At 45.5% G+C, this 25,268-nt stretch overlaps 1 protein-coding gene across 1 annotated transcript in view; it reads left to right on the top strand.

The window, feature by feature from the left end:
• The window catches only part of LOC121861768, a 46,022-nt gene extending 29,438 nt beyond the window's left edge, over positions 1 to 16,584 (top strand). Inside the window, exons 2-3 of the mRNA XM_042359655.1 lie at positions 11,463 to 11,686; positions 16,508 to 16,584. Coding sequence (XP_042215589.1) covers positions 11,463 to 11,686; positions 16,508 to 16,564 — 281 coding nt within the window. The 3' untranslated portion in view covers positions 16,565 to 16,584. The remainder of the gene's footprint in view (positions 1 to 11,462; positions 11,687 to 16,507) is intronic.
• Positions 16,585 to 25,268: the final 8,684 nt, after the last annotated feature.

Below are 25,268 nucleotides of genomic sequence, written 5' to 3'. Positions count from 1 at the left end.
TCAGCAAATTTACTTATGTTGCTGTCTTTGCCGATATCTATGTCGTTTATGTATATAATAAATAGTAATGGTCCAAGTCTGAGCCTTGGGGAACTCCACTAGTGACGTTGCTCCAATGGGATTTAGTGCCGTTAATGCTCACTCGCTGTTCCCTGTCCTGTAACCATGCCCTAATCTATTTTAGAATATTACCTTTAATGCCATGTGCTTCTACCTTTCTTATTAGTCTTTCGTGGGCGACTCTGTCGAAGGCTTTGCTAAAGTCGAGATATACCACATCATAATTGTGCCCCTCGTCCACCGATTCGAAAACTGATGAAAAGAATGTTAATAGATTAATCAGACATGAATGTCCGCTTGTGAAGCCATGCTGGGAATCATTGATCAATCGGTGCTTCTCCAGGTGATTTCGAATAGAGTTTGAAATGATTGCTTCCAGTAATTTGCCTACATCTGATGTTAGACTGATTGGATTGTAGTTAGAGGATAGTGATCTATCCCCCTTCTTGAAAATCAGTATTACATTTGCTATCCTCCAGGATTCTGGTACTACACCTGTTTTTAAGGACATATTAAACAACTTTGCTAAGGGCATACTAAGCTCTTCATTACATTCCCTTAATACTCTGGTAAGTATCTCATCGGGACCAGGTGACTTATTAGGCTTTAGTTTGTCTATTTGCTTACTAACATCGTTACTAGTCACTACTATCTCGCTTAATTTGTTTGCTTCACTATCTCTGAATAGAGCCGGGGCCTCGGGTATCATGTTTAAATTTTCGGTGGTGAAAACTGTTGAAAAATATTTATTCAGATTATTGCTCATTTCTCCATCGTTATCAGTTAGCTCGCCGGTATCTGACTGTATTGGCCCAATCTTTTCTCGTGTTTTAGTTTGATACATTTGATAGAATCCCTTGGGGTTTGTCTTCGCCTCCCTTGCTATCCTCAGCTCATTATTTCTCTTTGCTTTCCTTATCTCGGTCTTAACCCTACCGGCCAATACCTTATAATAATCCCGGAGGTAAATTTCGCCTCGAGATATCCTCCTATCTATAGCCTTCCTTTGACCAATAATGTTCTTTAAATAATTATTTATCCATTTAGGGTCATTGTTGCTTGATCTGAGTTTTATGTATGGTATTTTCTGCCTTTGTGCATTAAGTAACTCATTAGTTAAATTGTCGTGGAACTCGGCAACCTCAGATCTCGTTATGAGGTCGGTTTCAATCGTCAGGTCCATGTAGTTCACTCTCAAGCGTGATGCCCCTTCTCTCAACTGCCTCTTTAAACTATCAAAGTTTGCCCTTCTGAAATCTGGGACTTTTGTGGAATTTTCCTTACGTCTGCCCTGAAAATCTAACTGGAATCTAATTTCTTTGTGATTGCTGTTTGCAAGTTCGTTCCCTACCTCGACATTGCTAATGAGGTTTTCTCTGTTTGACATAACTAAATCGAGTATATTATTACCCCGGGTGGGTTCGGTTATATGTTGATTTAGGAAACAGTCCTGGATCGTCTCGAGAAAATCCTCTGATTCTGAGTTACCTGTAAGGTCAGTCCAATCTACTTGGCCAAGGTTAAAGTCGCCTACTATACAGACTTTGTTGTGTATGGAAGCCCTGCGCATTTCATCCCAGATAAGTCGCTCTTTGACTCTATCAAGATTGAGAGGTCTATATATTACTCCTGTGATTAATTTATCCTACCGTCGATTAATTCTATCCAAATTGTTTCTGTATTCCGCTCAGTTTTTGTTTCCTTATTTATTTCACACTTCAGATTATCCCTGACATAGATTGCTACTCTGCTTCCTTTCCTAATCTGCCTATCGGTATGGAATAATTTGTAACCTGCAATTTGGTATTCGACAGGTAACTCACGTGAGTCTAGGTTGATCCATGTTTCAGTGAAGGCTATTATATAGATTTTCTCGGTACATACCAAGGCCCTAATATCATCCATTTTGTTTCTCATACTTCTACTGTTCGCGAAGTAGACATTTAAGTTAGTCGTGTTCTGAGTCCTCCCTTTGCCGCATTTAGGTTTTAACTCAATGTCTAATTTAGTTTTGTCATCATTCCTAACACTATTTCCCTGTAACCTTTCGCTTTGTTTACCCGCTCCCACTGCAGTCTCCTCCACCCCCGTGCTCACATGTTCCCCTAGCAGTTTAAAGACTTCGACATCTTTTGGACTGCCCTTTCGAGAATCCCAGCCTGGGTAGCCACTCCTTCCCTAGACAGATGCACCCCATCCCTAGAATAAAGGTCCCTTCTGCCGTTGAAGTTGTCCCAGTTGTCAATGAATGGGACTGATATTGACTTGCAATATCTGTCAATACGGCCGTTGACACCAACTGCCCTTGACAACCATTCATTTCCAACTCTCCTTTTAGGCAGGACACCACATATGATAGGGATCCCTCCCTTAGACCTAACACGTTCTATAGCTGTCTTGAACTTATCAAGAAGCTCCTCACTCCTACACCGGCCAATATCATTGCCTCCTGCACTAAGGCAGATGATGGGTTTGTTCCCATTACCAGACAAGATATTGTCCATCTTGTCAACTATATCCCTCACCCCAGCTCCTGGCAAACACACCCTCATCCTATTTTTATCTTTACCGCAAAAAGCTCTGTCCATGTACCGTACCTGTGAGTCGCCAACAATCAAGATTTTCTTACCTTCCTTGTCAGCCTTGTCCCTGACTATACTAACCTCCAATTCATCTACCAAGGGACTGAAAGAGTTGGTACACTTAGCTGCTGTTGTCGTTGTCGTATCCTTGGTGTGTTTTTCACTACTAGTTTGGTTGTCCCTCTCACAACCTTCCATTCGCCTGAATTTTCGTCATTCACCGGCTTTCCTTGCCTCGTTTCTTCCTTCATCCTTGCTATCTCTTCTTTTAATTTCAAGATATCTTCCTTGGCCCTCTCCAACTCAACCCTCAGAAGGGCACAGCCTTGTTCACAAGTAGCACTTGCCATTACTGACGAGGAGGAAGGTGTGGGTAGTATAAGAGGAAGAGGAGGAGGAAGAAGAGTGGAATGAGACAAAACTCACCAAAAGAGGATATTACATATAGGTAGAATATTTATAGTAGAAGGAATGTAAAGAGAGGAAAACTGGTAGCTGGCCGGTTAGTTTTTTACACAGTCAATACACTTATCTTACCTCATATGTCAATACACATCTATTATGTATCATGTAGTACGTTCTTAAGGGACAACTTGTTAAACACCACTTCGATACAACTATTTATTAATTCACTCAATGACACGGACACATCAATATTATATCGGAGTTCTTAGCACATTATTTTTACGTTACTTGACACTGACTCGGACATAAACATGAAAGGAATACACCTCCCACAGTAGGCAACTCACCCTTGGGATAGTTCTGACAAGACTCACATTTGACCTGACGGAGGCCCAATGGGTGTCTGGCTGGGCTGCCTCCTATGGGAAACTCTGCTTAGCTGGTGACGCCAGGGGTCTGGTCGGAGAGTCCCCCTCCCGACCTGGGGAGGGGAGGAGCGTGATTCTGTGGGAGTGAACAGAATGACGACCTGGACGGGAAAGAGAATGACCAGAGTGACAGAATGACAATCAGCCGAATTTCGAATGAGGAATGCCCGTGGGCAGGACTGCAGGCCCTTTATATGGGGCTTCAGGGCGTTTGACCTCTGCCAATTAACACTAAACTGGTTGGATCTGGACAGCTGTGTTCAGGTGTGGTCATGCCCAGGTTTGTCTTGGAGGTGTGGTTGTAGGTCAGGTCCCCTGCTAATTCAAGTAATTAGCGAACGAGATCATGTCCCTTGGGCCTTGACCAGGGGTGTGTCAACCTAGTATGTGGTGGTACCAGAGGTCTACACACTCACTGTAATATGTGTTGAACTTCTCTGGGCTGTAAGCTATGGTCTGATATTCAATCATTACACCTCCCGCCAAGACCAAAGCTTCCATCACAGAGAACTGATGACACATATAGTCCCTGAGGCGATAATACAATCTTACATTTACAACACTAATCTCATAGGTGTATGTTTTTCTACTGGCGCTAGTTTGATCTGACAAAGTTCACTATTAGAGGTAAAAGACACGAGTTATCCTGTCTGTAAACAATTGGGTTATGCACACACACACACACACACACACACACAGGTAGAACGGTCACTGAGGTTGTTATACATGATGCTGTGTTGCATACGGACAGACAACCATACATTCACACTAACAGACAGATAAACAATATACTGTGTGTGTGTGTGTGTGTGTGTGTGTGTGTGTGTGTGTGTGTGTGTTCCCAGGTTGGCGCACCCGTCTTGTCATTGTCAGAGAGAGAGATCCCAGAATATTCCCCTTGCCTCCTTTTCTTCTCTCTCTCTCTCGTACACCCTAAACTCCCTCATCCAATCATCCGTACGGCCTATCATCCGGTAGCCTGGTTAATGTCACGCCCCGATTAATGTGTTTTGTCCCGGTTAAAGTCTCACGGCCCAGTTAGTCTCATGTCGTGGTTAATGTCTCGGGGTAAATGTTTCACGCACTAGATATCTCGTGTTCTGGTTAATATCTCAATCTCTGGAGACTTTGGATTAACCGGACTCTGGATAGACTCCGGATAATTTAGACTCCAGATTAGCCATTGTCCGGATAACTGTGACTCCAGATTAACCATAGTCCGGATAACTTTGACTCCAGATTAACCATAGTCCGGATAACTTAGACTCCAGATTAACCATAGTCCGGATAACTGTGACTCCAGATTAACCATAGTCCGGATAACTTAGATCCAGATTAACCATTGTCCGGATAACTGTGACTCCAGATTAACCATAGTCCGGATAACGTAGACTCCAGATTAACCATTGTCCGGATAACCAAGGGAATGAGAGAGAGACGGGGGTGTGTTGGTTTAGTGGAGATGTCAACAAGGCCGCTACATTTGTCTTGTCCACGAGTTGATATTTACACACACTCTCTCTATCTCTCTCTGTCTCTCTCTCTCTCCTCTTCTCTTCTCTTTTTCACCCTTCCCTCGTTCTTCCCTGTGCATCCTCCTCCACCTCTTCCCTCCTTCCACCCAACAGTTGGCTCACACAGTAAATTGGCAAATGTTACGTAAACCTCAAATCCAATTTAACATAAGAATTGGAATTCGCTTCCCGCCTGGAGTCACAAAGGTTCCTACGTTGCATTTCGTATACCTGTTTTAACTGTAGGTGTGAGAATTTATCTTTAACCTAACCTAAACCTAACATAAACCTAAACCTAACCTAATTACTGTACTTAAGAACCACGTGGAAACGAGCAAATCTAGGTGTTGAAATCTAAATATTTCTTACGTAAATATTTTCACTAAACATCAAGAGTCAAACTGTTATTTACGGTAGAGTCACAGTGCAATTTTAACCGACATTTTTGTAATAGGTTAGGTTAGGTTAGGTTTGGTTAGGTTAGGTTAGGTTTGGTTAGGTTAGGTTAGGTTTGGTTAGGTTAGGTTAGGTTAGGTTAGGTTAGGTTAGGTTTGGTTTCGTTAAGTTAGGTTTGGTTTGGTTTGGTTAGGTTAGGTTAGGTTACGTTACGTTTGGTTAGGTTAGGTTTGGGAAATGTTTCTTTTAAGTCTTTGGAAATTCGTCTTGGTGTCGTAGCTTAAGTGAGGCAAATTGGATTGGCTCACAAGATACTGTTTAGGGAGGAAAAATATTTATGGTTCACCTGAAGATTAGACACCCTAGTTTATTTCACCTGAGTTGTGTCTAATCATCATGTGAAATAAACTGGGGTGTCTAATCTTCATGTAATCCAAGCTTACGAACTTTTAAAAACAGAAACCTCTTGTATTGGTTTCTAATCAGGTAGAGTGGTGGTAGTTACAGTGGTATCTAATGGTAGTTGTTGTCTGTAAACATCAAAGTTACCCTTCTGCATCTTCCTTCCTTCCTTCCTTCCTTCCTTCCTTCACTAAAACATTCAGACAAGCTTCCACGAGTTGCATTGGACTCTCTTCCTTAGCTGTGAACACCTCTTGAGTCAACACTGAAGAGGAGGAAGAGGAGGAGGAAGAGAGAATTTTGGAGAGAGATCGAAGCTAATACAGACAGAGGGGGGGAGGGAGGAGGAGGGGGAGGAGAGAGGAGAAGGAGGGGACAGGGGAAAGGAAGAGAGAAGGTTGGCGAGAGATCGAAGGAGGTAGAGACGGAGGTGGGGGAGGGAAGAGGGGTGAGGGAGGGTAGAGGTTGAACACACACACACACACGAGAGAGAGAGAGAGAGAGAGAGAGAGAGAGAGAGAGAGAGAATCCATCACAAACTTATTATTATTGCTTCTTGCATTCCCGCCGCAAGTGGGTTGTCTGTCAGTGCCCACAATGCTCTATTAACAATGTAGCGAGACAGACACAGACAAACAGACAGACACAGACAGACATACAGTAGATAGATAAAGACTACAGAGAGAGAAAAACTTTGAAAGAGGAAGAAGCGATACTGATTCGGTGCTTGGAAAGAGTTAAAAGACTCGACAAAATGGTTCAAATCAACGTAATTGGAGCCTCGAATCCCCATGTTGGGGTTTTTGACTGAGTGCGATTGAAGCTTCGACTTGGACCTTTGAACCTCCTCGCTGGTGGGAATTACTGACTGGACTTTCGAAACACCTGCCTTGATGGTTCGACCCGGTGTGGCTGGGGAAGTTTGGATCCCCTGTCTTAGCTGACTTTGCTGTTCAATATGACCTGTGGATTTATCTGTTCAATATGAGCTGTGGGAAGCTATTTGAGGTTTTTCTCTACCCTCGAAAGGAAAAACTGGTTTAATTTACTGCCCTGTTTTTTTGGTGGTTTATTACGCTGTGGTGGCTAATTACGTCGCCATTTTGGCTGTGTGCCCGAACTTGTTGGCCTGGCCATTGTGGTGTGTGTGTGTGTGTGTGTAATAATAATAATAATAATAATAATAATAATAATAATAATAATAAACGGTTTATTAATAGAGTTGCAGTCGGTGGGTGAAAATATACAAACTTACATGTGATTTTGACATAATAAAATACGTTCAATACATTTACAGGGCTGTACAGTATATAAGTCAGGAGCTGTGTGTGTGTGTGTGTGTGTCTGTGTGTATAATAATAATAATAATAATAATAATAATTAACGGTTTATTAAAAGAGCATGGCAGTCGGAAGGCTGAAAATATGCAATTACATAATTGGGGAATGGGTGTCTTGATTTACAAATGATATACAGGTAACATAAGTGATACAAATATGATATATAATAATTAGATGTTGATAACTTTTACAATGGTTGAGACTGGGCCGTTCTTATAACAATCAGTTCGTGCTCGTATGGGCTGGATGCGGTTGGGCAGGTGTGTGTACACGTGACCAGGATAGTAGCTTGGGGCAATGCAGGTAGGCTCCATCCTTCAGGTTAGGTCAGGTGAAGCCGTGAGGTTCAGGTCAGGTTAGGTCAGATCCAGCCACACTCAATATTACACTGCTGTGTGTTTGTGCTTTTCCTTGGAGTGCACTATAGGTACACTGTTTGGTAGTCAATCGTTCACTGATCACTTGAATGTTTTGCTGAATAAATCCCGGTGTAGTAAGGCTGGTAGGGCGTTGGGATATAGCGGGGGGGAGGTCCAAACAGACTCGGTCTGGCTGCTCAAACTGGGAGCGCCATCAGGGCACGTCTTGTCTCGCTGGTGGTTCCTCCGTGTGTGTGTGACCTTATTAATCAGAGCTAACGAGGACGACCCACACATTCGTTTATATTATCTGCCGCATCTTTCCTCCTTGTGATTGGCTGGCTAAACTACCTGACGATTAGGGTGTGATTAGAGTGCGGCTGCTCTGTCTCTCATATCTTTTCTCACTGTAAAGAAGCAATAAAATAAGACAAGAGAGAGAGAGAGAGAGAGAGAGAGAGAGAGAGAGGGGCTTAATCCCAGCTTAAGCTCCGTAGGAATATACCCCGTGAGCCCCTGACTAACCCACACTGAGCATATTTACCTTGGGATGAAACTGTGTGTGTGGAGGGGGAGGGGGTGAGAAGATGGTGCTCACTGGTGTTCATTATGGTACCTGCTTGACGAGAACACCCCGACCCTCCCACCAGCCTTCCCTCCTCTCACCTTGTTCACTTGAGACTAACTATGTCAGGGATAATCTGAAGTGTGAAATAAATAAGGAAATAAAAACTGAGCGGAATACAGAAACAATTTGGATAGAATTAATCGACGGTAGGGAAAAATTAATCACAGGAGTAATATATAGACCTCCCAATCTTGATAGCGTCAATGAGCGACTTATCTGGGATGAAATGCACAGGGCTTCCATACACAACAAAGTCTGTATAGTAGGCGACTTTAACCTTGGCCAAGTAGATTGGACTGACCTTACAGGTAACTCAGAATCAGAGGATTTTCTCGAGACGATCCAGGACTGTTTTCTAAGTCAACATATAACCGAACCCACCCGGGGTAATAATATACTCGATTTAGTTCTGTTGAACAGAGAAAACCTTATTAGCAATGTCTAGGTAGGGAACGAACTTGCAAACAGCGATCACAAAGAAATTAGATTCCAGTTAGATTTTCAGGGCAGACATAAGGAAAATTCCACTGAAGTACCAGATTTCAGAAGGGCAAACTTTGACAGTTTAAAGAGGCAGCTGACAGAGGGGGTGTCGCGCTTGGCCGTGAACCTGACAGATGACACCGACCTGATAACGAGATCTGAGATTGCCGAGTTCCACGACAATTTAAATAATGAGTTACTTAATGCACAAAGGCAGAACATACCATACAAAAAATCAGATCAGACAACAATGACCCTAAGTGGATAAATAATTATTTAAAGAACATCATTGGCCAAAGGAAGGCTATAGGTAGAAGGATAAATCGTGGCGAAATTTACCTCCGGGATTATTATAGGGTATTGGCGAGGAGGGTTAAAACCGAGATAAGGAAAGCCAAGAGGAATAATGAGGTAAGGATAGCAAGGGAGGCAAAGACAAACCCCAAAGGATTCTACCAAATGTATCAAACTAAAACACGAGAAAAGATTGGACCAATACGGTCAGACTCCGGCGAGCTCACTGATAACGACAGAGAAATGAGCAATAATTTGAATAAATATTTTTCAATAGTTTTCACCACCGAAAATTTAAACAGATACCCGGGGCACCGACTAGTAACGATGTTAGTAAGCAAATAGACAAACTAAAGCCTAATAAGTCACCTGGTCCCGATGAGATATTTGCCAGAGTATTAAAGGAATGTAAGGAAGAGCTTAGTATGCCCTTAGCAAAGTTGTTTAACATGTCCTTAAAAACAGGTCTAGTACCAGAATCCTGGAGGATAGCGAATGTAATACCGATTTTCAAGAAGAGGGATAGATCACTATCCTCTTATTACCGCCCAATCAGTCTAACATCAATAGTAGGCAAATTACTGGAAGCAATCATTTCAAACTCTATTCGAAATCACCTGGAGAAGCACCGATTGATCAATGATTCCCAGCATGGCTTCACAAGCGGACATTCATGTCTGATTAATCTATTGACATTCTTTTCATCAGTTTTCGAATCGGTGGACGAGGGGCACAATTATGATGTGGTATATCTCGACTTTAGCAAAGCCTTCGACAGAGTCGCCCACGAAAGACTAATTAGAAAGGTAGAAGCGCATGGCATCAAAGGTGACATCCTTAAATGGATTAGGGCGTGGTTACAGGACAGGAAACAGCGAGTGACCATAAACGGCACTAAATCGCATTGGAGCATCGTCACTAGTGGAGTTCTCCAAGGCTCAGTACTTGGACCGTTATTATTTATTATATACAGAAACAACATAGATATCGGCATAGACAGCAACATAAGTAAATTTGCTGATGACACTAAAATAGGACGTGTTATTAAATCTGACGAGGACTCCGCAAAACTACAGGAAGATCTAAACAAATTTTTCGAATGGTCGGAAAAATGGCAGATGAAATTCACTGTGGACAAATGTAAAGTACTCAGTATAGGAGATGTAAACAGGGAAACCAGTTACTAGATGAACAACGATGCCATAGAGAAATCCGACTGCGAGAGAGATTTAGGAGTAATGATAAGTAGGAATCTTAAGTCAAGTAAACAATGTGTTTTTGCTCGTAACAAGGCTAATAAAGTACTTGGGTTCATACAAAGGAGTGTTAGTTACAAGACTAGCGAGGTCATCTTAAAATTATATCTAGCGCTTGTGAGACCTCACCTGGATTACGCAGTTCAGTTCTGGTCACCGTATTACAGAATGGATATAGAATCCTTGGAAAGAATCCAGAGGAGAATGACAAGACTAATCCCGGGCATTGGGAACCTTGAATACAGAGACAGGGTAAAGCATTTTAATTTGCACTCCCTCGAGAGACGTAGAGCGAGGGGCGACATGATAGAGGTGTATAAATGGAAGTCTGGGTTAAACAAAGGGGACATTACAAAGGTACTCAAACTATCCAACCAGGAGCGAACTCGTAACAATGGTTTTAAATTAGACAAATTTAGATTTCGGCGTGAAATAGGTAAACACTGGTTTGGAAACAGAGTAGTGGATGAATGGAACAAGTTACCAAATATCATCATTAACTCGAATACGGTGGATAGCTTCAAACATAGGTTGGATGCTTATATGAGCAATAGGGATTGGGTGTAAACGGGACTGCCCAGTATGGGTCAATAGGCCAGCTGCAGTTTCCTCCATTCTTATGTTCTTATGTTGAGAGTTCACCTGTTCACCTAGCGATCCCCCCCCCCCCCGCCGCTTATTTGTATATTATTTGTAATTCGAAACCCATTCCCGAATTATGTAACTGTATATTTTCAGCCTTCTGGCTGCCAAGCTCTTTCAATAAACCATTAATTATTATTATTATTAGTAATTTCCCAGCTGTCCCCATGATTCTCTTTCTTTCTCTAGTTTATCTCTCTCTCTCTCTCTCTCTCTCTCTCTCTCTCTAGGTCAATGTCAATATACTTCAGTTAGGTTACGAAAGGTTAGGTTAGGTTAAGGTTTAATTGATCTATTGAGGTAAATAAAATCATTTCTTTATATTCATTTTGCGAGTATTATATTAATATTTTTGTACCTGAATAACGATTTTTTCTTCAGTATTTTGTAACAATTTGGATCAAAGTTATTTTTTGTGGTTATTTTATATCATTATTTTATTATTTTATTGTGTATTATTAATGTTGTTCTTAAGCAGTATGGAATATATATATATATATATATATATATATATATATATATATATATATATATATATATATATATATATATATATATATATATATATTATTTTTTTATGATTAAATGGTGTCTGTTTTGTATCGATTATTATTATTATTATTATTATTATTCTCGTTCCAATGTTCTCCTAACGTGTGTCTTCGTGTTTCAGACGAGCCAACGTCATGTGGGGTGGAAGAAGGTGTGTTGGGGCAGAAGAGTGGGTCCCCCTCCCCTCTGGTTGGTGGCACCTTGGGCAGGACTTCCGGCAGGGATTCGGTCGCCTCTTCCCACGCCTCGTCCACCGACACCTCCTGCCTTACCCACCCTGACGAGGAGATAGAGAGACTTCTTCAGTTTAATGAGAAGAAAATCACCTCCCTCACCCCTCTTGGCGTAAGTGGCGGCTGGTTTGTTTTTTAAAAGCTTGATTTAGGGAAGTGAGTGAGGGGAGGGACGTTGGGAGCGTGTGAGGAGAGGGAGGGGGGCGTTACGGGGGGTATATGGGGATTAGGGAATTGGGGAACGATGAGAGTGGCTTAGGGAGAGGTAGAAGGTTCTGGGGTGGCTAGGGAGAGGTAGAAGGTTCTGGGAGTGGCTTAAGGGAGAGGTAGAAGGTTCTGGGAGTGGCTAGGGAGGAGAGGAAGGTCTGGGAGTGGCAAGGAGGTAGGAAGGTCTGGGAGTGGTTTAGGGAGGAGTAGGAAGTTCTTGTAGTGGTTTAGGGAGGGTAGAAGGTTCTGGGAGTGGTTTAGGGAGGAGTAGGAAGGTCTGGGAGTGGTTTAGGAGGTAGGAAGTTCTTGTAGTGGTTTAGGGAGGGTAGAAGGTTCTGGGAGTGGTTTAGGAGGAGTAGGAAGTTCTTGTAGTGGTTTAGGGAGGGGTAGAAGGTTCTGGGAGTGGTTTAGGGAGGAGTAGGAAGTTCTTGTAGTGGTTTAGGGAGGAGTAGAGGAGGTTCTGGGAGTGGTTTAGGGAGGAGTAGGAAGTTCTTGTAGTGGTTTAGGGAGGAGTAGAAGGTTCTGGGAGTGGTTTAGGGAGGAGTAGGAAGGTCTGGGGAGTGGTTTAGGGAGGTAAGTTCTTGTAGTGGTTTAGGGAGGGGTAGAAGGTTCTGGGAGTGGTTTAGGGGAGGTAAAGGTTCTTGTAGTGGTTTAGGGAGGGGTAGAAGGTTCTGGGGTGGTTTAGGGAGGAGTGGAAGTTCTGGGAGTGGTTTAGGGAGGTAGGGTTCTGGGGAGTGGTTTAGGAAGGAGTAGGAGAGGTTTCTTGTAGTGGTTTAGGGAGAGGTGAAGGTTCCTGGGAGTGGTTTGAGGAGGTGAAAGGTTCTTGTAGTGGTTTAAGGAGAGGTAGAAGGTTCTGGGTGGTTAGGGAGGTAGGAAGTTCTTGGAGTGGTTTAGGGAGGAGTAGGGAAGTTCTTGTAGTGGTTAGGGAGGTAGAAAGGTTCTGGGGTGGTTTAGGGAGGAGTAGGAAGTTCTTGCAGTGGTTTAGGGAGGAGTAGGAAGTTCTTGTAGTGGTTTAGGAGGGTAGAAGGTTCTGGGGAGGGTTTAGGAGGAGTAGGGGTTCTTAGTGGTTTAGGGAGGGTAGAAGGTTCTGGGGAGTGGTTTAGGGAGGAGTAGAAGGTTCTTGTAGTGGTTGGGGAGGGGTAGAAGGTTCTGGGAGTGGTTTAGGGAGGAGTAGGAGTTCTGGGGTGGTTTAGGGGAGAGGTAGGTTTGGGAGTGGTTTAGGAAGGAGTAGGGAAGTTCTTTAGTGGTTTAGGGGAGGTGAAGGTCCTGGGAGTGGTTGGGAGGAGTAGGGAAGTTCTTGTAGTGGTTTAGGGAGGTAGAAGGTTCTGGGGAGTGGTTTAGGGAAGAGTAGGAAGTTCTTGTAGTGGTTTAGGGGGAGAGGTGAGAGGTTCTGGGGGTGGTTTAGGGAGGGAGTAGGAAGTTCTTGGAGTGGTTTGGGAGGGTAGGAAGTTTTGGGAGTGGTTTAGGGAGTAAGGTTCTTGCAGTGGTTTAGGGAGGAGTAGAAGGTTTTCTGGGAGTGGTTTAGGGAGGAGTAGGAAGTTCTTGGAGTGGTTTGGGAGGTAGAAGGTTCTGGGAGTGGTTTTAGGGAGAAGGAAGTTCTTGCAGTGGTTTAGGGAGGAGTAGGAAGTTCTTGTAGTGGTTTAGGGGAGTAGGGAAGTTCTTGCAGTGGTTTAGGGAGGTAGGAAGTTCTTGTAGTGGTTTAGGGAGGAGTAGGAAGTTCTTGTAGTGGTTTAGGGAGGAGTAGGAAGTTCTTGCAGGTGGTTTAGGAGGGTAGGAAGTTCTTGCAGTGGTTTGGGGAGGAGTAGGAAGTTCTTGTAGTGGTTTAGGGAGAGGTAGAAGGTTCTGGGGAGTTGGTTTAGGGAGGAGTAGGAAGTTCTTGGAGTGGTTTAGGGAGGGTGGGGAAGTTTTGGGGGTGGTTTAGGGAGGAGTAGGAGGTTCTTGCAGTGGTTTGAGGAGGTAAGAAGGTTCTGGGAGTGGTTTAGGAGGAGTGGGAAGTTCTTGGAGTGGTTTAGGGGGAGTAGAAGGTTCTGGGAGTGGTTTAGGGAGGGTAGGAGGTTCTTGGAGTGGTTTAGGAGGAGTAAGTTCTGGGGTGGTTTAGGGAGAGTAGAAGGTTCTGGGAGTGGTTTAGGAGGAGTAGTCCAGTGCTTGGTGGTGAGGTCACTGAGGATGGCATTTCCAGGGTGGAGAGAGCGTTGGTGTAGCTGAGTATTCTGCACCGAGCATGATTCTGCAGGCCTTTTCCTGTACCTTCTCTAGCTGACGTTGGAGTTGAGTGAGAAGGTGACCAGGCTGGTGACGCATACGTTAGTTTGGGGAGAATAAAGGCGTTGTAGATAGTCCTCAGCTCTGGCGTGGGTGTCCCAAGTGACCTAAGTTGTCGTGTATGTAGAGAGACGGTACGAGGCTGCCTTGACTGTGTTGTATACATGGGCCTTCCAGTCAACTTTTTATCTATAGTTACACCCAGGAATTTGGCAGACTGCACCAGCTGGAGATGGGCACCCACTGTGACTGCTGGGGCGCACACTGGAGTGGTGGCAGTATTGATGTGCATGACTACGGTTTTGGTGTGGTTGATGGTGACCTTGTTCTCCGTAGTCCATGCCTGTAGCCTGTCAGGGTGCCTTGTGAGCTAGAGTAGTCTGGTGCGGTGTTGTCCTGAAACCCCACAGTGCAGTCATCACATACTTCCACCTGTAGAAATGTCAGATAGAGCATCGTTGATCAGGATGAGGTAGCACAGTGGTCCATCTTGGTTCCTGGGAATGTGGAGACCGAGCCTGATACCTCACTGTGACGTCCACTCAAGAAATCAGTGAGCCGTGAGACCAGGTTGGTGGGCAGCCTAGTGCAATGGCCTTGTTGTAATGCAGTGATCACAAGGTCAAAGGCCTTCCTGAAGTCAACAGGGCAACGGCCAGTGATGTCTTATTTCTGCAAGTTTGTGCAGAAAATCCAGGAAGCTCACCAAGCAGTGTGATGGAGGAGGACATCATATATTGCCAAGTTGTCTGTGGATCAATTGACTGATAGATTCTGGCAAATGCCTCAAAAACAAAGTCCTCACAAAGTAGACTGGGTATGGGGGTAATGGCAGCTGGCCTGGGTCGTTAGGGGACTGGGGTGGGGACCTTGGGGATGGGGGTGACAAATGCGGTTTCCATTCTTTAGGGCATTTGCTTTGTCTGAGGATGCATTAATAATAGAACAGAGGTGGCAAGTTCGACTGCAACTCCTTGTATATTTTGATTGGAGGTCAATTGGGGTCGTGGATTTGGATTTAAATTTGAGGGTTTGTTGGCGATTTCATGTGGTTGAACACTGGGAGGAGGAAGGTAAGTAAGCCGGGAGGAGAGTGAGGTCAAGACTGGGTAAGGGTCATATCGGTAGCAAAATGGTTATTAATTATCTCGCTGCCTCCTCCTTTAGGTAAATGTGAGATGAAAGGAAGTGTGGGAGACAGAAGGTTGGGAGCCACCAGAGATCTTTCACCCAGGAGTGTGTGTGTGTGTACTCTCTCTCTCTCTCTCTCTCTCTCTCTCTCTCTCTCTCTCTCTCTCTCTCTCTCTCTCTCTCCTCAACTGTTCATATAGAAACGACAGCAACTTGCTTTCATTGGGTGTTGTCAGTCCAATTCCAGTGTACTGATGTAATACAGTTAGGTTCAGTGTAGTTACAGTTTTTTGTAGTCTGTGGGGAGCGATTCAGTGTCTTGGATAAGTGTTAACAGTGAAGTACAGTATAGTGTGATGAGATTGTTCATTGAGTCTCATGTAGTAGTGTTAAGTATGCTTAGAATACAGTTTGATACAGTTTAGTACATTTGAGTAGTGTTACGTGTTTCTGTAAAGTGCTAAGTGCTTTTGTATATATATGCTGTATATATATGTGTGTGTGTGTGTGTGTGTGTGTGTGTGTGTGTGTGTGTGTGTATGTATAAATAAATAAGCACAATAATAATAAAAATAAAAAAATAAATAAAAATGCTAAATAATAAATAATAAAATAAATAAATATTGAAGTGATATAGTGGTAACATATTTCTTATTACCACCATGTTATTATGCCCTATTCCAGATGATACTAAATGTTACATAATACTTCCTTGAGATAAATGTATAGTATATATCCAGGTGCAGCTCAGGTTCTCCATGGCTCAGCCATGTTTAAATGTATTTATTATTATCCACTCTGTATCTGTGTTTTTCTGAGGCTAAATAAACTGTTTCAATTCAATTCGAATTCAAGTTACAGAAAAAATTAAGTTTAATTTAGTGTAACTTTTTTTATTAAGCCAGTAATTAAATAAATTACTCGTATATATGGGGTTTTTTCCTATACAGTACAGAGATATATAAATATTGATATGGCTTGTATATATTAATCCCAGGACGATAGTGAGTCAGTGTTGATTTCTTTTCAATGTTTCGCTTTATTTTTGTATTTTCTGTCGTTATGTATTTTTTCCTTAGTATTATTATTTTTATTTATTAGTATTTATATTTTCATTTCGTTAGATATGTTTTTTATTGAATCTGTATTTTATTTTCTATGATATTTTATTTATTTCCATATCACCATTTAATATTTAACTTTCCTTGTTGTTATATATTTCGATCTTTCTTTCTTCTTTCACTTCTATCTTATTTTTTATATAATTATTTCTAGTTATTTGTTTCTATGTCTACGTTATTCTATAAATTTCATTCGTTGTTTGTTTTCCTAGCCGACGTACACCAAGGATCCCGGGCCTAAAGCAACTCTCCCTCCCAACCCACCTTGACCCCGCACCCTCTTGAGTGCTGGCGAAGTTTGAACCTTTATAATAATAATATGTATTAACTGTTGAATAACTATATACAGTACATATATGTATAATAACTCTATATTTATATGTGTTTACTGGCATATTAATAAGTATATATATATATTTTTGTTTTATTTACGGGCATAATCCAATGGTTTAATTTTAACATATATCATGTTACTGTTTTTGATATGTTAACCAATAACGTCGAGGTTGTGTAGTCATTTGATTTTTTCTGGGTGTGTGTGTGTGTGTGTGTGTGTGTGTGTGTGTGTGTGTGTGTGTGTGTGTGTGTGTGTGAAGGTGTTTGTCTGCTTGCTTTTAGTTTGTTTTATTATATATTTTTCCTGCTGCTTTTTTGTTATGTTTCTCTGATTTGTTTATAATCCCCCACTGTCTTGCTGTGCTTCCTCGTAACCGCTCGGTGTTGCTGGTGCACTTGAGTGGTGGTTGGCACGTAGCGCCCCCCAACCCTGAAGACAAAGACAACAACAAGGAGTTACATTAACATTCACCCATTGCCTCGTCTGGCAAGGAGTGGAAGAGACGTCAAAATTAACAAATTAATTAAGTATGTTTTTGTTTTTAGGAGATGACGCTTAAACTCAAATTAACCTAGCAGGACGTATTTGCCTCGGCACAAATTCTAAAATTAACAAATAATATTTCTTTACGTGGAAAAGGTTAAGGTTAGCTCTATGATATTAACAGTGGCTTACGTTATCAGTAAGTGGCAACATGCTTGTGTTAATTAATCATCTAAAATAACAATCATAACAGCACCCAGTTATGCTCCAACTAATTTATTCACCTACTATTTTTAATACTGCCTCGGCCCCCTCCCCTTACTACGTATGCCTGCTGGCGGTTGACACGTAGTCGACACGGGAGGTGAGAACCCCCGGTTCGACTCTCATGTGGTGGTGTGGTGGTGTTGTTGTGGCTCTTCACTCACTCCCCGCCGCCCTCCTCCATCTGCTGGTGGCTGTTGTGCCACTACTACTACCACTACTTTTCTACTTTGGGGATGCGGCTTTTCATTCTACCTCCCCCAGCAGTAAGTTATTCTCTTGTCTCTTGTGCGGACTCTCTTCTCCCGTGACTACCGCCGCTGCTCTCACTTTACATACAGTATATACACTTTGGTCCTGCTGTTTTGTCGCTGGTGTCTTACAACAGAGGTGTTTCTTCCTGTTAACAAACCTTTTGCACTGTGCTAACTGTAACTTTTTGCTGCTCTGTCATTTATATAACCTTGATTATAATTCTTTGTTAACACTTCTGGCATTGTTGTTCTCTGTTGTCAACCGTTGTTGCTGCTGGTGGTGGTCTTCCCGTTAACGCTGTTGCTGATGCTTGTTAAGCAGTGTTGCTGCGCTACCTGCCGTTTTTATGATTATTTGGGTGTGTGTTTGTGTACTCTGTTGTCAGCGGCAGACTTAAAGAATGAGGGTGTGCCTCTACTTCCCTACCCACTGCCCTGCCCTTCCCTGCCCTCCTCTACCCCTTACCCTACCTGCCCCTACCCAGGCCTGCCCTCCTCTACCCTACCCTGCCTGCCCTACCTGCCCTCCCTCTGCCCTACCCTACCCTGCCCCTACCCTGCCCTGCCCCTGATCTACCCCTACCCCTGCCCTACCTACCCTACCCTGCCCTCCTCTCCCTGCCCTGCCCTGCCCCTACCCTGCCCTCCCTCCTAACCTACCCCTACCCCTACCTACCCTACCCTACCCTACCCTGCTCTACTCTACTCCTGCCCTGCCCTGCCCTACCCTGCCCCTCCTCCCTCTACCCTACCCCTGCCTGCCCTACCTACCTGCCCTGTGCCCCTACTGCCTGCCCCTACCCCTGCCTACCCCTACCCCACCCTGCTCCTCTCTACCCAACCTGCCCTGCCCTACCTGCCCCTCCTCTGCCCTGCCCCTACCCCTACCCCACCCCTGCCCTCCTCTCACCCCCACCCCCCTCCTCTGCCCTACCTGCCCCTGCCCTACCCTACCCTGCCCTCCTCTGCCCTACCCTACCCTGCCCCTACCCTGCCTACCCCTGCCCTACCCCTACCCTGCCCCTGCCCCTGCCCTCCTCCCTACCCCTGCCCTACCCTTCCCCTGCCTACCCCTGCCCTGCCTGCCCTGCCCCTGCCCTACCCCTGCCCCTGCCCCTGCCCTACCCCACCCTGCCCTCCTCTGCCCTACCCCTACCCACCCCTGCCCTGCCCCTACCTCTTGCCTACCCTACCCTGCCCTGCCCTACCCTGCCCTCCTCTTCCCTACCCACCCTGCCCTGCCCTACCCACCTGCCACTCCTCTACCCTACCCTACCCACCCTCCTCCTGCACCCCTACCCTACCCCTGCCCTACCCTGCCTCCTCTACCCTACCCTACCTGCCCTACCCCTGCCTGCCCCTCCTCTACCCTACCCCTGCCCTGCCCTACCCCACCTACCCACCCTACCCTGCCCTCTCTACCCCTACCCTGCCCTGCCCTGCCCTGCCCTACCTGCCCTCCCTGCCCTACCCACTGCCCTACCCCACCCTGCCCTCCTCCTACCCCTACACCTGCCCCTCCTCTACCCCTACCTGCCCTCCTCTACCCTACCCCTGCCCTGCCCCTACCCTGCCCTCCTCTACCCCTACCCCCTGCCCCTGCCCTACCCCACCCTACCCACCCTACCCCACCCTGCCTCCTCACCCCTACCCTGCCCTGCCCTACCCTGCCTACCCTGCCCTACCCCTACCCTGCCCCTACCTGCCCTCCTCCTACCCCTACCCTGCCCTCCTCTACCCTACCCCTGCCCCTGCCCCTACCCCTGCCTGCCCTCCTCTCCACCTACCCTACCTGCCCTGCCCTGCCCCTGCCTGCACCCCTACCCTGCCCTACCCTACCCTACCCTCCTCTACCCTGCCCCTACCCTACCTACCCCTGCCCTCCTCTGCCTACCCTACCCTACCCCTGCCCTACCTGCCTCCTCTACCCTACCCCTGCCCTCCCTCTACCCTACCCCTGCCTGCCCTACCCTACCCTACCCTGCCCTACCCTACCCCTGCCTCCTCTACCCCTGCCCTCCTCTACCCCTACCCCTACCCCTGCCCTGCCCTGCCTGCCCTCCTCTACCCTGCCCTGCCTCCTCTACCCTGCCTGCCCCTCCCCTACCCCCTGCCCTACCCTACCCCTACCTCCTCCTGCCCTACCCCTACCCCTACCCCACCCCTGCCCCTCCCTCTACCCCCTACCCCTACCCCTGCCCCTACCCCTGCCCTCCTACCCCTCCTCTACCCTACCCCTACCCTGCCTGCCCTACCCCCCTGCCCTCCTCTGCCTACCCCTGCCCTACCCTACCCTGCCCATCCTCTGCCCTACCTACCCTGCCCTGCCCTGCCCTGCCCTGCCTACCCTACCTACCCTGCCCTACCCTACCCCTGCCTCCCTACCTACCTGCCCTACCCTGCCCCTACCCTGCCCCTACCCTACCCTGCCTACCCCTACCCTGCCCTCCTCTACCCCTACCCCTGCCCTGCCCTACCTACCCCTCCTCCCACCCCTACCCCTACCTACCCCCCCTGCCCTCCTCTACCCCTACCCTGCCCCTGCCCTACCCTACCCCTGCCCTCCTCCTACCCCTACCCTGCCTGCCTGCCTGCCCTACCCCTACCCCTGCCTGCCCCTACCCCTGCCTGCCCTCCTCTACCCCTACCCCTACCCCTGCCCTGCCCTACCTGCCCCTCCTCTACCCTACCCTACCCTGCCCTCCTCTACCCCTACCCCTACCCCTGCCCCTACCTGCCCCTCCCTCCTACCCCTGCCCTGCCCCTACCTACCCTGCCTCTACCCTACCCCTACCCCTGCCCTACCTGCCCTACCTACCCCTACCTGCCCTACCCCTACTGCCCCTCCTCTACCCTACCCCTACCCTGCCCCACTGCCCTGCCCTGCCCCACCCTACCCTACCCCTGCCCTACCCCTACCCTGCCCTCCTCTACCCCTACCCTACCCCTACCCCTACCCTGCCCCTTCTACTCTACCCAGTCTATGCAAGTTTTTACCCCTACCCCTGCCACTCTGTCAGTATAATCAAGTCTTCCTCTGCCCCTACCCCTACCCCTGCCAGTCTATCAGTATACAGTCTTCCTCCCCTACCCCCTGCCACTCTGTCAGTATAAAACTAGTCTTCCATCTACCCCTGCCCTGCCCCTGCACTCCTCGGTATAATACAAGTTTTACCCCTGCCCTACCCCTGCCCCTGTCACTCTCACCCAGGTATAATGCAAGTCTTCCCTACCCTGCCCCCTGCCTCTGCAGTATAATAAGTTTCCTCCCCTACCCCTGCCCCTGTCACTCTACCCAGTATAATACAAGTCTTCCCCTACCCCTACCCCTGTCCTCTATCAGTATAATCAAGTCTTCCCCTACCCCCTGCCCCTTGCCACTCTACAGTATAATGCAAGTCTTCCCCCCTACCCCTGCCCCCTGTCCTCTGCAGTATAAATACGTTTTACCCCTACCCCTACCCCCTGCCACTCTGTCAGTATAGTACAAGTCTTCCCCCCTACCCCTACCCCCTGCCACTCTACCCAGTATAATATAGTTTTACCCCTACTACCCCTGCCACTCTATCAGTATAAAACAAGTCTTTACCCCTACCCTCCCCCTGCCTCCTGTCGAGTATAAACAAGTCTTCCTCTACCCTACCCCTGCCCCTGCACTCTATCCCAGTATAATACAAGTCTTCCCCTACCCCTGCCCCTGCCCTCTACCCAGTATAATACAAATCTTCCCCCTACCCCTCCCCCTGCCCTCTGCAGTATAATACAAGTTTACCCTGCCCCTACCCTACCCCCCTGCCTCTGCAGTATAATACATGTTTTGCCCTACCCCTACCCCCCCGCCACTCTATCAGGTATATTACAAGTCTTTCCCCTACCCTGCCCCCACTCTACCCAGTATGTTACCAAGTCTTCCCCCTACCCCTGCCCTTCCTCTGCAGTATAATACAATTTTTACCCCCTGCCCTACCCCCTGCCACTCTGTCAGTATAGTACAAGTCTTCCCCTACCCCTGCCCCCTGCCACTTTGCAGTATAATACAAGTTTGCTCTCTGCCCCTACTCTCTGCTTCTCTGTCAGTATAATGCAAGTCTTCCCTCTACCCTACTGCCCTGCCACTCCTCTTTTTAAAAGTTTCTCTTTGACCCTACCCCTGCCCCCTGCCCTTTTACCGTATATTACAGTTTTTCCCCTTTCTACCCCTGCCTCTGCAGTATAATACCAAGTCTTTGCCCCTGCCCCCTGCCACTCTACCCAGTATAATACAAGTTTCCCCCCTGCCCCCTGCCACTCTACTCCAGTATATACAAGTCTTCCCCCCTATCCCTACCCCTCCGTATAATATGCATCATTTTTTTATTACAGCATTAGAGAAAATAAACAAAGATCTGTCATAATTTGCCATTTTAACACTTTATTTTTTAACTTTCATTGCTATAATTGCTTATATCACAATTATTCACAACTATTACAAGACTCTTCTTTTTTAATACTACTATTTTGTATAATCTTGTCACATATTCATATAAAAAGCACTCTCCTGCCAGCATATGATGTAGAGAGAACCTGAAGAGTATAATGCTTTATCATCTAGATACTTGTATGGAAACTGTTCATGCTAGGTACTCTATAATGTTTATCTTGAATAATATTCATTTAAATCTCCTTCCAGCATTTAATATATAATCCTTTATATTATTTCTAATATAAAACTCTCTATTTTCTTAGGTGAGACTCAGCAGCAATACTGCAGACTAACTTGAGCAAGAAGTCTTATGCTGTGGCGAATCTCTAGTCAAGAGGAGGTGTGTTGGTCCATCCTCTGCCACTCCTGAGCACTGCTGGTGCTCTTGTTGTGGCAGAGTGCTGTGTTGGAGCAGCTTGGCCGCTCCTGGAGTGTGCTGTGTTGGGGTGGCTTAGCCACAGCTAGCCTCGCAGGGGCAGTGGAACCTGAGGAAAGAGAAAACGGACTTTGCGAATGACGGAGTTCCCCCTTCTCTTGAACGATGTCGCGCCTTAAACTGCCAATGGTGTTTGGTACGTTAAGGATATTGACGTTCAATCTGCTGTCTACCTTGACATATAGTCGATAGAACTGTTGTCTAGCATTTTTGGCTTTGACTTTTGTAACTATTGTGTACGTTTAATTTAGCGTTGGCATTTTTGGAACTAAACGTAGTCTAACGCAAATTCAAATTCTTGGCTTGAAGTTTTCGAATTGCGTTTCACTGTGAAGCTTCATTAGTGCGAGCCTTCGGTCACCGCGAGAACCTTCAGTCACGAGAACCTTCCAGTCACCGCGAACCTTCAGTCACCGCGAACCTTCAGTCAACGCAACGTCAATTTTTCTTTTGTAAAGCAGCTCTCGTCTCTAAGGTGGCATTTTTTACATGTTTGTCCTCTAAGATCTTGGTCATGAAGCGAGTCAACGCCAAGCGTCGAATTTTTTTTGCCAAAAATTAGAACCGGGTACGAATGCGAGACTGCAATCTTAACGCCAAGTCCAGAATCTTAATGTATGCGTCCGAAATAAAGGTGAGAAAAAGCCGCCCGAGACGGTGCAGCGCAGACACCTGTACATACCTGAACAGTTCATCTACAATGTGTTATTGCACCTGATGAAAAAATAAATTGTACATAAACAAAAAAATATAAAACTCATGTACACGTCAAAAGTGCCTTGTACATAAGAAGTCTCCCCGTGTGAGTGTGAGTTACTAAGTGTACATAGTGTTGACATTTATATATATTTTAGATAATGCCGTGTAGACGTTTTGGTGAACCTCCGTGTACATGCATTAAAGTGTACACCATGGGGAGTGATATTATTGCGTGATGTAGCAGATTGCCGTGTACGGTACATCAAGAGAACTGGGTATACCGCCAATTAGATTTTTGAGTGGCCCCATCACCGTCAGCTGTGCCATCCCAGAATTTAAGTGTACTAACGAAAGATATGTGCATCCCGGGGTCCATGTGCATTTCGTGTATGTCATAGCTTCGATATTCCTTACACACAATCAAGTATCTTTACAGATGGAGTTTTGTTGTGTCGGTAAGTTCCATCCAAATCTTACGTTCGTTGTGTCATATATTGTCTAACGTGTAGAATACTTTTTGATTGTCTGTACACACGGCATAAAAGTATCCTACCTTTACTAGTCGAATCCCACATTGATTTTCTAAATGATCACTACACCTTTGTACGCAACGTAACCACCAGCACCCCGAACCGCATACACATTGTTCGCCAGATTAATCCTATTTTCTTCTGACTTTCTGTGTATATAATAACAACGTACGATGAATAAGCAAGGAAAAATTCGCTAGCAAGCGATATACTCTATGGCATTTTTGCATCATCGTCGTAGTGTCACATTGTTTCGCGCGAAAATGTGCACAGATACTGATTTTGGTCTTTATTAGCCCTGTCATAAAATATTCATGTACACCACGAGACACCCGTGTACACATTGAAGGCTTCGTGTGTTTCATATTGAAATTTTTTGCACATATGCAAATAGCGTGTCACACATTAAAAAGAAACTGTGCTCCAAGAGAAGAATCTCAACACACCACGAGAGATCAGAAGTTTGCAGTAGAATACATAACACATAACCTGTCCGTACAGACTGTTGTTACGAGTCCGAAAATGTCTGTTGTTGGTGTGCTTTATTCAGCGGAGGTCGCTAGAATAATTTCGAAATAAAATATTTATATTATCATTGACCTTAAACTCCTTCTCCTGTGAGTATTATACCAGGTATATATGTGTGTGTGTCATATATATCTGTGTATATATGTGTGTCATATATGTCTTGGCATATATATGTGTGTGTCGCCTTATGTCTGTGGCATATATATGTGTGTGTCATATATGTCTCAGCATATATGTGTGTGCGTCATATACAGGCCATGTGTATGTGACATTTATGTGTCTGGCATGTATTTGGTTGGCATATGTGTGAAGTCATATATATTTGACATATACACATATACCAGCATATGTGTGTTATATGTGTGAAACATATACACCTATGTATCTGTGGTATAGATATATATATATATATATATATATATATATATATATATATATATATATATATATATATATATATATATATATGTGTGTGTGTGTGTGTGTGTGTATTACCCAGAAACCTGAAGAGTCTTGAAGGTCGTGACCGAGGTAAAAATAAGTCTCAAGCATCTTTGAGAAATACAGAATGTTATTTTGTTTCACTTTGCACTCACTTCCTTCAACCTCACCAACCACACACATCCATCCCTAGCCCTTCTCACCTCACCCCACTGGGTTCCTCACCTGGCCCTCATCCATCTCAGTTTTTCTGTCTCTCACGTCTCAGTCCTCATCGTACCTTGAATTCTCATCATTATTTCACCCCTCATTTCATCATTCCCTTGGCTTTCTCACAATTTCCAGCCCTGCATCTTTTGCTTTCATCTTTAGCCTCACCTGTCACCTTTCACTCCTCCAACAGTCACTCCCGCCCCTTACCTCCTTCCTAGCCCTTACCTCACCCTACGTCCTCGTCGTCTCCTTTCTTCCATCCTTCACCCAGCAACAAGATTGAGGGGCCAGTGTATTCTGTTAGTTCAAGCTTTGTACGTAACCCC

This window comes from Homarus americanus, unplaced genomic scaffold (genome assembly GCF_018991925.1).
Source record: "Homarus americanus isolate GMGI-L3 unplaced genomic scaffold, GMGI_Hamer_2.0 scaffold44960, whole genome shotgun sequence".
In the NCBI taxonomy this organism is placed as follows: domain Eukaryota; kingdom Metazoa; phylum Arthropoda; class Malacostraca; order Decapoda; family Nephropidae; genus Homarus; species Homarus americanus.
This window is presented reverse-complemented; position numbering and strand designations above follow the sequence as displayed.